This window comes from Chinchilla lanigera, unplaced genomic scaffold (genome assembly GCF_000276665.1).
Source record: "Chinchilla lanigera isolate Chin_1 unplaced genomic scaffold, ChiLan1.0 scaffold00022, whole genome shotgun sequence".
Classification (NCBI taxonomy): domain Eukaryota; kingdom Metazoa; phylum Chordata; class Mammalia; order Rodentia; family Chinchillidae; genus Chinchilla; species Chinchilla lanigera.
The window spans coordinates 9085713-9101251 of record NW_004955423.1 but is presented as its reverse complement, the minus strand read 5'-3'; the positions used below and the strand labels follow the sequence as shown (position 1 = coordinate 9101251).

The 15539-nt window shown below is 43.8% G+C and overlaps 1 protein-coding gene across 2 annotated transcripts in view; it reads right to left on the bottom strand.

Moving 5' to 3' along the window:
* Positions 1-15539, bottom strand: part of Lpar3 (lysophosphatidic acid receptor 3) — a 69400-nt gene that overhangs the window by 31952 nt on the left and 21909 nt on the right. For both annotated transcript variants that reach the window (XM_005385152.2, XM_013514355.1), the window contains exon 2: positions 12095-12851. In XM_005385152.2, the coding sequence (XP_005385209.1) occupies positions 12095-12830 (736 nt within the window). In that variant the 5' untranslated portion in view covers positions 12831-12851. The remainder of the gene's footprint in view (positions 1-12094; positions 12852-15539) is intronic.

The following is a 15539-nucleotide window of genomic DNA, read 5'->3' as shown; positions in this document are numbered from 1 at the left end:
ATGAGACTTTTAGAAAAAGCAGGGGCAATGCATTCACAAAGATATAAAAGGGACACCCACCGGGCAGTCTCTGAATACCTTCATGTTAGAGTAACTCCACAGTTATATACAAACCAGGTATACAAACAGGGGGCAGACAGCACATTCTCCCAGTTCTACAAAGCCTAAATTATTCAGCCCACAAGGTTCAAATAAGTCTCATTTCTGAATGGATGGGCAGGCTCCAACCCCCTCAAGTTTGGGCAAGCAGCTAACTCAGTCTAACATTACCAAAGTTGTATCAAATTCCTAGCATCACAGGTCCAGAAAGGTAATAAACAAATTCAAACCAGTAAGTTTAGTGATCACAAAACATCATCAGGAAGACTTTGTGGGTAAAATATCCTTCATGTGATAAAAAGGCATCTTCAAGATGTTTCAGCTACGTAAGAGGCCAGTAAAGAACTATCAGTCACACTGATGCAGTCAAGGGTGGAAATGCTCCACCTAATTTGCATTCACTCTCCTCTCCAACTGCAAAATTACAGAACCTCACACAATTTTTATTTTCATGATGCTGCAGGCTCCTTGTGCCCAACTCAGACATCCTGGTGACATGCCACTTAAAACTAGTAAACCTTGTCATCAGGTTAATTCTAGAGGTCCTCTCTTGCCTCTCATTTATAGCTACTTAGCTCTCTCAGCTTTTATTTATGGCTTTTCCACTTGAAGCATTCTCTAAAATATTTTCAGGCAAGACTTCATTCCGTGCTTCCTCAAGAGTGCAGTAATCCTGGAAGCACAGTTTGCAGGTCACTGTAAGAGGTCAGCAAGAAGTCCCCTGGTGTTAATAGCCTGAGTAATACTGTCTTCTCCTTCAGACCACACCATTAAATTGTTTTCATTAGCCACAGAGGGGTTATTGTGTCAGAGCAAATGAGATCAGATACAAATTCAAACTGCCTAATTTCAACCTAGTAAAACAGTTTACTGCACATAACTAAAAGAACAAGGCAATGACAAAAATTTGAAGAGTTTTTTTTTTTTTTTAATGACACACAGGCAGAAGAGAGAAATGTATTTTACAGATGGATTCTACCAGAGCAAAAATGATTTAGCCTCTACCATACTTGCTATCTGGATGGGAGGGAGGAAGTACCTTCTAGTTTATTCTCTTCAGGGTTAAGGTTGGTGGGTATTTTCCAAAGGTTTTCAAAGAATATATATTTTATTTCTCTAGGAATATCAGAGATCCTGCTCTGTACCTCTCTATTTCATTGGGAGCTTCCATTTCTAAGCCACCATTTCTTTCGTTCCTTCAGTTAACCAAATTTAATACCCAGAAGCTGGATTCACTTCCGTGCCTGATGTGTCTCCGTCTCCTGTGGCTTCTGTTCTCTTAGTGTCTCTTAAACAAATTCTTCCTCTTTCTTTCTTATTGCCATCACAGAAACCCTTGCCTGGAAATGTTTCCGCTGAGGATGAGAGCGTTCGGCATGCCTCGGTCATTTCTCCAAAATGTATATGTCAGGGTTATACCAGGAGACAGGTTAATTAGAACAGGTTAATAGGAACCAGAGGGGCTGGGGATTTAGCTCAGCAGCAAAGCGCCTGCCTGGCAAGCGCAAGGTCGTGAGTTCAATTACTGGTACCAGAAGAAAAACGAAAAACAAAAAACCCAACAATAATAGGAACCAGAGAAAGTGTGTGTGTGTGTGTGTGTGTGTGTGTGTGTAGGGAGAGAGGGCTCATACACGTGCTGGAGATACTACTCCATGATCTCCAACCAAGGTGCGTACCACCTCCTGAGGTCATATTTCTGTAATAACAACTCTCTACACCCAGGTGCTTGGAGCCAGGGTTAATCAGGGGTTCCCAGCCCCAGCTGGCCCTGATGCCTAGGCCCTGGATATCTGCTTTACATCCTACCCCCACCAGTCAGTCTCCAGAGTAACCTGACTGGTACTGTAGGGCTGCTGACACTGGGGTTCCTCCCAACTCTTATAACTCTTTCAGGGACTCACTGTCCCTCCAAAGGATGTGTCCACTCTTTCCGACCCATCCTGGTCCATGCCAATACATAGTTAGGTCCTACTGCTACCCCAGGCTTCACTGACTCCAGCTTCTGACTACAGAAGCCCAAGGGCACTTCAGCAGTGGGTTACTGGGAAGTAGCTTCCTCTGCCCCCAGACTCGCCTGCTCAGATCGCAACCTTCTGTGGGTGCCTTCTGGAGATATTGCGTTGGGCCTTATCATTCAGGAATTGTCACTTTATGTTGACTTTCTTGGGTGTTCTCTCAATACCACCTTAAACAGCAGGCACTGCCCTTGGGAGTCTGCCCAGGATGGTCAGTTCCTCCCTGCCACTGAATCATCCAGCAACCCTGGCCATAGCCTGCTAGATACACCTGCCTTTCATCTGCTGTGGCGCTCACAGTGACAGCCACAAGGGACAAATGCTGTCCATCTGGATGTGGCCAGCCCCTACGTGACTACTTGCGGTACCTGAAAAGTAGACCCTGCCATCACCTTATGATCCTTTCTTTCCCGGTCTGGGGTGCTAGAGAAGCTGCATTAAGGTACCACAGAGACTATTTGGCCTTTAGATAGCTAGGCATCCATGTCCTTATCTTGAAAGAATGGTCAAAGAATTCTCTAGGAAACTAAATAGGAAACCAGAGATGCTGGAGGACTTCATCCCACGCAGGAATGCACACCATGCCTTTTGCCTCCAGCCCCTCATGCTGCTCTTACAGAGGGCTGTCTCAGCCTCCTACCTTCTGGCTGATAAATATGAACAGTTATTGCTGCACGCTAGTAAGTCTGTAATGTACCTTTTGAGAATGAGGCCTCTCTCACCAAAACTTCAAACTGTAGGCTGCCCTCACTTCCATGATCCAACATCGCCTCTGGCACACGGGGCTGCACAAACTCTAGCTTGTCTATGTTCTCTGAACCTCCAGGTTAAATCAGTCTCTAGGTCAACCAAGATGGCTCAGGCCTCCATAGGTTCTGCAGAGCCGGGTCCCAGTGAACTCTTTGGTTTAGAAATTGCCATCCTTAGCCGGGTGTGGTGGCACATGCCTGTAATCCCAGCCTTTGGGAGGCTGAGGCAGGAGGATCACTTCAAGTTCGAGACCAGTCGGGGCTATAAAGTGAGCTCAAGGCCAGCCTGAACTGCATAGTGAGACCCTGTCTCAGAAAGACAAAAAAAGAAAATAAATTGCCATCCTTCTCTGTCAGATCCGGCTGGCCACAGCCCATCCATGCTACATTTCAAAACAGGTTCCCCAACAGGCTGAGTCCACCTGTCCCCTGTACACCAGGGGCAGGTCCAGGCCTCACTCTGCTACCCAGAAATGACCTCTTCCATTTCTATTGTTCCTGAGCTTCCAGGTACCCAAGAAAGCCTGCAACTTAAGAACTTCTACACAGATCCTGCTAGGTTCTGAGGCTGGTTCCTCTGTTCTATATAACAGAAAACCAGAAGCCTGTGGTTGGTTCCTGGCATTGTCCTGTGGGCCACATTCGGCAAAACTCCCTGAATCAGGAAGTGCCGCATCATCCCTTCATTACTCACAGGCCAGCAAAGAAGCATAAGCATAAAGGTTCTCCAAGCTCACACAACTGCTACCATTTTTAAGCTGCAAGTTGCCTTAAAGCAAAGAAAGTATTTCCTTTCCATAGTCAAACAAATGGAGAAAGGTCCAGTCATCGCGCCATAACTCAGCACTCACTTCTTTAGGACTACCACTGTGTCCTTCTGAAAGTCTCTCCCATGCTACAAAAAGACACTAGCTTCTGAGTTGTGCACAGGTTCGATGATAGCCTCCCGTACACCTCAGGTCTGTGTGCCACCTTGGCTTCCTCAGTAATTCCCTGGTCCCAGCAGAAAGCGCTGAGCTCCGTGCTGAGAGAGCATTCAGAAGTTTGCTGTGTAAGTCTGGAGTCACAGTGGGACATGCAAGCAATCATACAGAGATCCTAGGAGCTTGCCATCTTTTTTCAGCATTAAGATCCTTAGCAGTACAGTCAGCACAATGTCTCTGGAGCACAGAGCCTTCAACAGAATGTCAGGAATAACTGTAAGAAACCCTAAGACCAAGGTTTTGGAACAGTTCCTGGGGAGGGAAGCACTGACCTCCCAAGAGGTATTGTTCAACTTGCAAAAATAACAAAAAAAAAAACAGTCCTGATCTTGGGTCTGGGGCCCAATTGTAGGGTTTACAAGGCCAACTCAGTCATGAGGGGCACTGTTCTGGATATAACATTTATATCCCAAGCCTTGTCTTCGACCAGATAGGCAGGTTCAGAACAGATACAAAGCGGGAACAGACTGTCCCCTGACTCATTAGCAAGAACAGTTCTGAGAGCCCAGGAATGTAGAAATGCTCAGGGGAGCCCTGGGACTCACCAGTTGCTCAGATAACATGCAGGAGGTCCTGGCTACACAGTGCCAGTCTTCCTCTTGCTGGGACTCCCGGGTGGCGATAAAGAACCCTGCCTAGAAAAAGATACCAGCCCTAGAAAAGAAAAGAAGCATCCAAAAAATACTTCTCAAAAATCGAGGACATTGATCATGAGATAATGCCTGCGGCCAGCCCTCTTAATCCTGGGACAGGAGGGTGCTTTAAAGGGAGCTAACTCTCCCCAAGTGCCCCAGATCCCAGTAGGGCGGGTCCTGGGTTAGCTGAGGCCACAGCTTAATCTCAGTAGCAAAGGGCCATGTTCCTGGGCTCACAGAGTCAGCACCCAAAAGAACCTACACTTAGTTTAAAGCTCTGCTATTACTATCTTGAAGTCCTCAATAATTTTATCTTTAGTTCTTTTTTGTAAGGAAGCCAATAGAACATGAGAGTGAGCCAAGAAGATAGGTAAAGAGAGGACAGAGCTGTACGTTTAGTACCACGGTGTACTTTCTCCCCTACCGTCTGAACAAGGGACTCACAAATTATCTTGGGACCCACATATCACTCAGGCCTGTGGTGGTCCTGAGTCCACAGTCACACTGGGAAGAACTGAAGAGAGAATCTCACTAATCACCCCTAGGGAGCCTGGAGATCCCTCAACCTCTAGTCTACCAAAGAAATCTTTTGTGTCTCAGGAACACTCACAAAAGTCAATTCAAGTGAGAGGGCAACTAGGTACCTTTGTCAGACGGCCCCCACCTCGAACGAAGGTGGTTATTGGTAAGAACCAGGATACAGGAAGCAATCACGTCATGTCATGATATCACAGCATTAGGACGACAGGTCCCTAGGGACGTAGAACCACTCCCCATGGTGATTGTCTTGTTTACTTTTTGTTGTTGCTGAGACAAAATACCCAAAATTAAGGGAGGAGAGGTTTATTTAGCTTATCGTTTGCAGAGGTTTTAGTCTATAATCAGCTAGCTCCAAGGCAGGGTGGCATGGCACAGGGGCAATGCTTCAAGGTGGCAGAAGACAGCAGAAGCAGCAGGACCCTGGCTCTCTGCTGAGTCACATAGTTAACCTTCTAAACTTCTCAAGTTAACACAATGTATCAACCGTAACAGTGATGATCAGCTGAGACAGAGGCCCAGGAAGCTGATCTGGGCAGAAGAACCCCCAGAGGGAAGGTCCACTGGTTCTCTCCAACTGCCCAGCCACACGGAGCAGATGAATCTGCCTGACCTGTCTCTCACGTGACAGGACTGTTGACTCATCAGCCCCAGTCACCTTCTGACAGTCATAAAACACTTGAGCAAGCATGGGTTCAGTCTGCCTTCAGAGTCGGAATCCTAAGGCCATGTCTTGGGGCCAGTACTGCTTCAAACCTAATAGTCAATAAATGTTTTTGATAAGAAAATACAAAAAGCAGAAATCTCTCTTTGTTGAAAAGCACCAAGAATAAGATAGGCCCTCTGGTGGGCTGCAAACCCTCTGACCTCATGGAAGCCCCTGTTGTATGTCACTGTCACTTGGGCATCAAGGACAAGTTTACTCCTGCAAGGCAAGAAAGTGGGGCCCATTAGAAGAAGCAGGAACGAGGAAGCCCTGGGCTCTGGCCATAGCCCTAGCAATGATTTACACGGTGAACTTGGTCAAATATCTCCGCCGATACTGATTCCTCAGGGCCATGGGCTTGTTCCTGGGCACACTCTGCAGTCGTGATAACAATCTGGTGGTCAAGGAGCAGATGCCTGGCTGGAGGGACACTGGTCAGGGCAGAAGAAAAAGGCGGCTTGCTTGTGGTGTTCCCCAGCCCCTGCTTCCTGTGCCTCCTGCCCTTTACGCACATTTCCTTGCTGATCCTTAAGTCTGGATTCCAGCAAACACCCTTTCCTCCTGCTTCCCACCCGGCACGTGTGCTTTAGCTACACACTGAACGCAGCAGTCCCCAGGTGAAATCTTCAAAGTACAAACAACGTGAATATGAATTCAGTAAAATTCTGCCATGGGCCAGAATACTCCATATGCTCCAGGCCAGTCATGGAAAACCATTTAGAGCTTTCAGTGATAAAAAACAGCCCGGTGTGGCATGTGAGCCATAGGTTTGCCACTACTGCTGGGCCTTACATTGGTAGCGGAGTAACAGGTAATAACCACAGTGTCCTTTGACAGAAATCAAGGCCCCAGACTCTGCATCTTCCAGGACACCAGTGCTGGCAGGAGGGTGGGATATAGGTAGGTAATGGAACTTCTCCCCGAAGCTTCTTCTGAAACAGGTGAAACCTGAGAAGTGTTTCTGTCCTGTACCTCAGAAAAGAACTACCTAGCTGTTTATTCCAGCTGAAGAGGTAGGTCTGTTTTCTAAGAGGAAGAAAGGCCCAAAAATTGGTGTGAAGAAGGAACTATGAAAGAGGAATAAAGAAACTGAGTGCCTTTACCGTCCCCGAACTAAAGGGGCATGAGGCAGAAGGAGGAAGAAGGCAGCGCAGGTGCTCTTCCGATGCACTGTTTCCAGGCAGAAATACCAACACCCCTGAACTTTATGCTAAGTTTCAGTGCCTGCGTGGCCTGAAAAGATTTAGTCATTCTCTATCTGATATGGCAACAATCCGTTCGTTCCACAAAGCAAAGCTTTAAATTTTTCAGATATTTGATTACTAAGGCACGCACAGTGACAAACATTGAAAGCAGCTTCTGCACAGCGGAGGCAACTACAAGGCCCTGTGAACTGAAAACAAACATCTCGGGAAGTCCCAGGAGCCCTGCTCAGCTTCTCCTGCCTCCTGGTTTTGGAGTGCGTGCGTGCGTGTGTGTGTGTGTGTGTGTGTGTGTGTGTGTGTGTGTGCGCGCGCGAGTGTGTGTGTTCCCTTCTCCCTCCTTTTTGATCCCTTCCTCCCTCCACTTTGTTCCCTTTCTCTCCAACTCTCCTTCTTTCATTCAGACAAGATATTTGTTTCATCAATGAAGCCCATCGACAGTGTCAAATACCCAGGTCCTGGTCCTAGCTCATTTCAGACTCAGGACAAACATGGCAATTCTAGCAAAGGTGAAAGGATGGGTTATGAAACTATACCTATACCCATTAAACACAATGTACTCTAACATTTCTTTTTGTTTCATGTCCCATCAAAACTATGCTGGCCACAATTCCACGGTGATACTCTGTCCTTATTCACAGTTTTGCCTTCCATAGTTTCAGTTACCCAACTGCAGTCTGAAAATGCTACCTGGAAAATTCCAGAAAGAAACAACTCATAGGTTCTATATTGTGTGCCATTATGATCAGTGATGAAATCTTGCATTGCTCCACTCCATCCTACCTGACATGTGAATAATCCCTTTGTCCAGCATACTCACATTATATGCTACCCTTCTATTGGTCATTTAGTGGCCACCTCAGGGATGAAATTAACTGTCATTGCATTACAGTGCTTTCGTTCAGGTAACTTTTATTTTACTTAATAATGGCCTCAGGGTACAAAAGTAGTAATGCTGGTGATTTAGACATGCCCAAGAGAAGCCATAAAGTACTTCTTCTAAGTTAAAAGGTGAACATTTTCAACTTCAGGAAAGGAAAAACAAAAACGGTATGCTGAAGTTCCTGAGATTTATGGTAAGCTATTGTTATTGCTTAGTCTGCCTAATTTATAAATCAAATTATCACTGGTATGCATGCACAGGAAAAAACATAGTACATAGGTCTTCATGCTACCCACAGCTTTAGGTGCCCACTGGGGTCCTGGAATATATCTCCCTTGGATGAATAGAGACTACTCCAGGGGGTCACACCCACAGCTGGAAAATATCACCCTGAGAAACAGGAAGGTTATGGAAGACTTCAAATGTATGAGTCATAAACCCCTTCACCCTTTATTTTTTTCATTTGTATTTCAAGACATTGCAGAATAGGAAAGTCCGGCCCATTTTCTTATCCCTGTGTGCTCAGTGAACACGGTGCTGTTTGACAGTAAACATGGGGTATCTTATGTGTTTGGTTACTGTAGCCGATTAGCCATGTTGACAAGTGGGATTTTGAAATGCTCCTAAGCAGGGCCTTGGCACCCTTTGGGAAGCAGGATTATATATCCCCAATGTCTTTTCAGTGAGAACCAGTAAGTAACATCTCTCACATAAAGGGCCCCATCACACATCATAACCCAGAAGTAAGCAAGCATTCTGCCTCAGGGCTGCTGAAATGGGAACAGGGTGCCTGCACGCCTTTCCAATCGTGCACTCACCGTCTCCACCCTCACCGCCGCCGCCACCCTCAAGCAAGCGGTCTGCTTACTATACTGTTCTGTGCGCTTTTGTGTTCAGCCAAAATCCTACTGACAAAGGTTATCTGGTCTACTCTTCCCTTCCCAAGAGAGCTGGCTAAACCTTTCCGGCTCACAAATTCACTATTTTCGTGGTGCCACATCAAACATCGGTGTTCCTGGGTCCTTCCTTGTGGCTTTACATGAGCTCTAGATGTTTCTACCATTGTATTTTTATTACAGTATTTCCTGCTTAGAATGTCTTTTCCTCTTGCCCATACAAATTCCACCAGTCTTTCAAGATTATGTCCCAAGCCCTCTAAGAAGTCTCTGAAAACTATATATTGACTCTCCTCTCTGTCCATCCTTTGCCCTGTCTTTGGACTGAGATGAAATTCAACAAATTCATTCAAGCACTGAACTTTACAACTTGGGACCACTGAACTTTACAACTTGGAAAGAACTGAAGATTGCTTATTTCCTCTCAGATGAGGAAACTTAACCAAGGAAAGGTGAACTAATGTGCTGCAGATTACCTTGCAGAAAACATAACAGCTGGGGCTAAACCCCAAATCTCTGTTATCCAAAGAAATCAGAAGCTAGAAGTCTTAAAAACTTTACACTTCCCCGCTCTTCAGTTTCATTTCCCCTGTCCCCAGACCTCCCGTCTCCCACCAGATCCCTCTGTCTCACCACTGAGGAACTTCCCCAGGCCCCTCAACACCAGACTGTCATCCTGCCATTAACCAATTCCCCAGTGCTGCTTCATCTTAGTCCCGTGACTTCTCTTATCCTACTTGGCAATGCCATTGTTTATTTCAGTTTTTCTCTTACCCAACACCACACCTGTCAAAACCGCAAAGCCCTTTATTTTAAACTCCTCATAACTGTTCCAGATAAAATGATACACAACAGTATGAACCGAAGCTAGTGGCCGTGATTACCACACAGTCCTGTCCGTTCCACCTAGAAGTACAGAAGCCTTTTCTCTCTCCTGCTGTATACTACTGATAATAATATAATATACTGAAAAAAATATTTTTCCAGGAAGGCAGGTAGTTCCTCAAGACACATACCAACCGAAAGATTAAGCCTATAAGTTAGACAGGAGACAGGGCAGAGTTGATTGACACAATCTACAAATACCAAACTTTGCTCTGAGCCAAAAACATTAACGCCCTTTCTAGCTCAAGAGGGGAAATACTGGTGAATGTGAACTTGCCCTTTCTTACTCTTGTCACAGTGCAAAAAAGAGGATGAGGCAGTCAGAGCAGAAGGCTGGGCAAAGAGGACGCCAGCAAAAGTCCAAATAAAGAAAAACTAACTGCTGAGGGTGGTGCTAAACACATGTGCTCTGGTACGAGCTGCACAGCGAGTCCTGGCTCCAGATTACCAGCAAAATGGCTTACACTCTTTGTTCAGCTGCTTCATCTGGTCAGTGGTGACAGCAGTGGCACCTGCCCGATAGGGTTGCCATGAGGATTAGACAAAGTAATATTCACAGAAACATGGCAGTACCTAGCACAAACTGAGCACTACTTTTTTTTTTAAAGAAGCCCTCAATTTAACATTATTTTAACAATTGTGTTGTTTTTCTATTGACCTGGAAATCTTGCCTGCAGTGTCAGTACTTAGGGATCACATTTTCCTTCTACACAACACACACTCTGCATCCTCCAATATCAATGATCTCCCCAGAGTTTATTTTATCATCCCTTCACTTTGACACCTGACAGGAATATACTTCTGGACATCAGTAGCCATGCCCACTGTGGCAGCCGCCATATAAGAGAAAAACGGACTCTCGTTAGAGGACAAGGCCTGTGAAAACATAGAGGTTCTTGCTTGTCCACATACCACAAATTCTACGTGTAACCCAGGACTGGAACTGGGGAACAATAGGCCACCTACCAGAGAGAAAACAAAACATAAAGGAAAGTTTACCACACCAGCCTTGCCTTCGTAGGCCAAGGCTTACAGTGCAGAACAAAACTCAGAGCTATCCAAACTCATGAACTTAAAGAATTTCCTCCTTTCCTTTCTTAATTTTACTCTAATCAGGCTCTCGGCTGTACTAAATTTTATTTTTTCAAAGTCATAAAAAAGCCACCATTTTGCTGAACCCAGTAAGACGTTACTTTACTCCACCTCTGAGCAGTATTAACAGTGCTCATACAGTTGAGCTTCTCTAATCCAAAAATAAAAATCCAAAGTCTGCAATGCTTCAAAATCTAACACTTTCTGAGCACCAACACATAGAAAGTTCGAAACACTTCTTGTCCCAAGCACCACAGGTCAGAGTTGCTCACCTTGTTCTCCCTTTCCTTGGCGGCAGCCTTGTCTTGCGTCTAGGCCACCAAGGCCTGGGATGCTAAGGCCCATTCCTTGACCATTTTCTCTTCAACATTCATGTTCACTTTCATGGTGCGCTCATGCAGCCTTGCGGGTAAAGTACCAGCTCTTCACCCGGCCCACGACTTGCACATAGGCCTAGACTAAAATTCTGAATTTCTGATTCACACATCCAATAGCCTATTCAATAGCATCAGCACTCCACTTGGATGTCTAGCAGGATCTTAGATTTAGTTCAAACTCCTCTTGACCTTCCCCTACACCTCCTCCTCTTCCGTCTTCCCCGTCTCTGTTAAGGCCATTCCCTCCTTCCCCCTCCTCCCTTTACCTTCTTCATTGGCAAATCTTATCGATGATTTTAAAAAATTACCCAGGATCTGGTCATCACCTCCAGCTGCCCTCTGGTCACTGTGATCCTTCTTGAGCACTGGAATAATCTTTTAAGCAGTTTTCCTGCTTCTGCCCTTATCTTACTATACAGTCTTCCATTAAAACAGAAGCCAGAAAGATACCCCTAAAATGTAAGTTAGACTTTGTCATTCCCTGTGCAGAACTTTCCAGTAGTTTTTCATCTCACTCAGGAAAGCCGAAGTCCTTATAATCAGAGTACTGCAGTTTCTCACCGTCAGCTCTCTGACCTCATCTCCTCCTCCTCTGCCTCACTCTACAATGACCACACCAGCTGCTTGCTGTTTAGGGGTCCTGTGCTTACTGCATCTTCTACCTGGCACCCTTTCCTAAGTGGTTCACTCCCTCATCATCATCTCTGCTCCAAAGCCAAGTTTTAGGTGCCCTTCATAGGGATTTTTTTTTAAAATCACAAACTTTACATGCCTAGCACTCCTAATTTTCCTTTCTTGGTTTATTTTTCCCCATAGGACACCTCTTGTTTTATAAATTTTATTTATTTCCCTGTAGTAGAATATTTATTTTGTCTTCCCCTATTTGAGTATAATCTCTAGATGGGAGGGGCTTTATGTCTGTTCTTTTTCATTACTGCATCCTAAACTCCCCACTAAATGTCTTATACACCACAGATGCTGAATAAAAACTTGGTAATGAATGGGAGTAAAGGCTCACTAAGCTCCTCTTACCTAAGACAGTCATTACTGTCTTCATTAGCTTCATGGGAGCCCTCCGGCGGCTGATGGACCCACTGGTATGTGCAGACAAGACATTGGTTTTCCTCTTGACATACATGTAGATCCGCAGATATACCGCCACCATGATGAAGAAGGCCACGAGGTTGGACACAGTCCAGAAAATGAGGTAACTCCTGCTATAAATGGGGGCCAGGGAAGAACAGGTAGAGATGTTGCAGAGGCAATTCCAGCCCAATGTGGGGACTGCCCCCATGAAGATGGCAATAGCCCACACCAGCAGAATGAGCAGTATCACCCTCTTTTTGGTCAAGTTGCTGTGGATCCGCATCCTCATGATTGACATGTGCCTCTCCACTGCAATAACTAGCAAATTGGTCAGCGAGGCAGTCAAGCTAGTGTCCAGAAGCCCCTGGCGAAGAAACCAGCGGTTGACAGTCAAAGTTTTTGAAACTGGGCCAGTGTTAAACATCAAGAATACATAGGCAATTCCAGCAAAGAAATCTGCAGCAGCTAAATTTGCCAATAGGTAATAGAAGGGGAAATGAAACTTTCTGTTTTTGATCACTGCTGCGATGACCAGAGAATTAGAAAAAAAAATAAACAGGCAGAAAAATGTTCCAACACACAAAACAATTATGAGCTTTGTTCCTGTCCACTCGTCGGCAGTGTCGGTGTTGCTCCTGTTATAAAAAAAGTCCATCCGTTTATCATAGTGACACTCATTCATCGTGGGGAAGAGCTGAACATCCTAGGAAGAAATTTAAAAAAGAAACAAGTATCACTTTTTGTGAAATCAGCACTGAGACACCAATTAACACTTTGGGACCCTTCTTCAGGCTAACATCTGCTAGTCCTTCCATCTAGCAGAAGTTCCCTTGCTCTAACATGCTGGTCCCTGACGTTTTACCACTGCATTTAGCTTGCGTGTTGTTTGTTTCTCAGAGTAAGCTACAAGTTTGGTGAGACAGGGTCTGTGTTTATTTTGCTCATCATTATGAATAACTCCAGGATCTGCTTGTCCTGCCTGTCTTATATTAGGTAATTATTGAATGGCTGGTTGATTGTCTGGGTGAATGAACAAATGTATGATCATACAGGATGAATATGCCAAATGTGCTGAGCTCTCCCATATCCACTCTGCTCTGGTAACAATTATAAACAGCACAAAGTGTTAATGAATACTTTGTCCTACTGGCTTCCCATTCATTTCTTATTTATGGGATATGTTCACTACAAAGACACAATAATATATCAGGCACATTCTTGCATGGAATTACTCTTCACATAAATGAATGGCTCCTAGGAGAGAACAATTTTCCACCACTTTTGATTCCACTCATGATCCTCCTTTGATCATCTTTAGGTTTCAAGCTATAGTCACATTCACTTTTGAGCATATAGTACATAGAGGGAGAGAGATTTGGGTTTTAATATCCCCTCCTCCTCTTTGTGTTCACTTCTTCCTTGTAGTCTCTTAAGCTAAACTGTACCAATGTGGATTTGCATACTGGATTTTCCATCAATCACTGTGGGATTTTCTGGGGATTCTCAACCAGCAAGAGGTGGAGAATGAGGTGTCTATGGGAAAGACTTAGATCTACAGTTTGGGCAAATAGCCAACCCAATGCGAAGGCAAGTCCCTTGGACACATGTATGAATGGAAACTCCAACACGGGGTGTTAGACAGACAGAGAAGATATTATTCCTCTCCGTACAACATCTCTTGGTCCCTAAAGATGAGAGATTCTGCCTAAGGCAGGGCTGGGCGGGGGCTCTGAGGACACCCATCTGCCACACCTGGTAGGGAAAACCAGATGTTCCACCTTACAGTGATATGAACACAGCCATAAAGGGCCCCATCAGTGGAGACGAGGGCTGAAGATTAGGATTCAACCTTCTGGCTAAAATGACCCTAGGATCCTTCACAAGGAAGAAGGGCTGAAAGGTCCACTGGAAATACAGTGCTCAAATAGCAAAAGAATGGTAGAAATCCCCAGCTTTTAAAGTTCCTGCAAGTGCCTGGAATCCAATGCCATATCTACAATCAGGATAAACAGACCAGACAACAATTTTAAGCAGTAAAAACCAGAAATGTATCTCAGACAGTCTACTTTCTAATTTATACTTTAATGAGACAGTGATACTTTTGAACAAATTAGGTGTTTGCTTCTCTGTCATGCAAATGGGAGGTAAAATACTACTTTACATGCTTAAAATAAACTAGGAGTGGTCTCAAGAGACAAATGATTCTAGTGCATTACAATTACAAGGAAGGACTCAATTTTAATAACAACAAAACAAAAGTTACCCTCTTTGGGAGATATTCATCAGTATTTAACTATAAACATCTAATAATTTCATATAACACACATATACATGTTATACAGCAACAATTTTCTCAAATTAAAAATACAGATGATATAATTTTAATAGCTTCATAATATTTCATTATATGAATGTATCATAATTCACTTAACTAATTCATAAATGTTGAACATTAAGGTCATTTGCAGTATTTCACTTTTATAAGCAAGGCTACATTCTTGTGCATTAATCTTTATACACTTGGTCAAATATTTCTGTAAGAATAGGCCATTGATTTCAAATTGAGGTAAAGGATAAAAATTTATTTAAAGATTTCTGACACATTTTGTTAAACTGTGCATAAGACAGATTGCATTTCTAATCCCAACAGTAGCATATGAGAGTTAAATAGAGGATAATAATCTAGGGAAATTCAATTTAAATACCCAAGGAGAAAATTCAGTTTTCAACTAGTTGAAGTCTATAAAAATTCAAGACACAAAAAGATCCAAGAACCACATGCTATGCTCTGAATGTGTGTGTCTCTCCCAAATTCACAGTGAAACCTAATCCATATGGTGGTGGTATTAACAGGTAGGGACTTTGGAAGATGGTTAGGCCATAAAGGCCATGACTGGTTTAGTTCCCTTGTTAAAAGAGGCCTAAGGGGGATTTTGCATTTCCTTTTGTCATTCTACCATGGAAGGATAGAGCAACAGGTGCCACCTTTGGAGAAAGGATCAGACCACTATTAGATGCCAAATCTGCTGGGACCTGCATCTTGGATTTCCCAGCCTCCAGAATGGTAAGCAATGAATTTCTGTTGTTTATAAATTACTGAGTCTAAGGTATTTTTGTTATAACATCAGGAATAGACTAAGCCATCACATGAAGAACTTTAATAATATAATTATTATGCATCCTTCCACTAATGAAAAATAATTAATGTATTTTATTCTGCTTTATGCTCTAGATAGCTGAGCAATTTATAATTTTAAAATTATATTATCCTTTACTAATTTGTTAGAAATATCAAGTTTTTTTTATTTTAGAGAGAAAAGAAAACAAAATAACAACAAAGATAAAAACACAAAAACAATAAAAATACAGAATTTCAAAACAAGATGTGAAA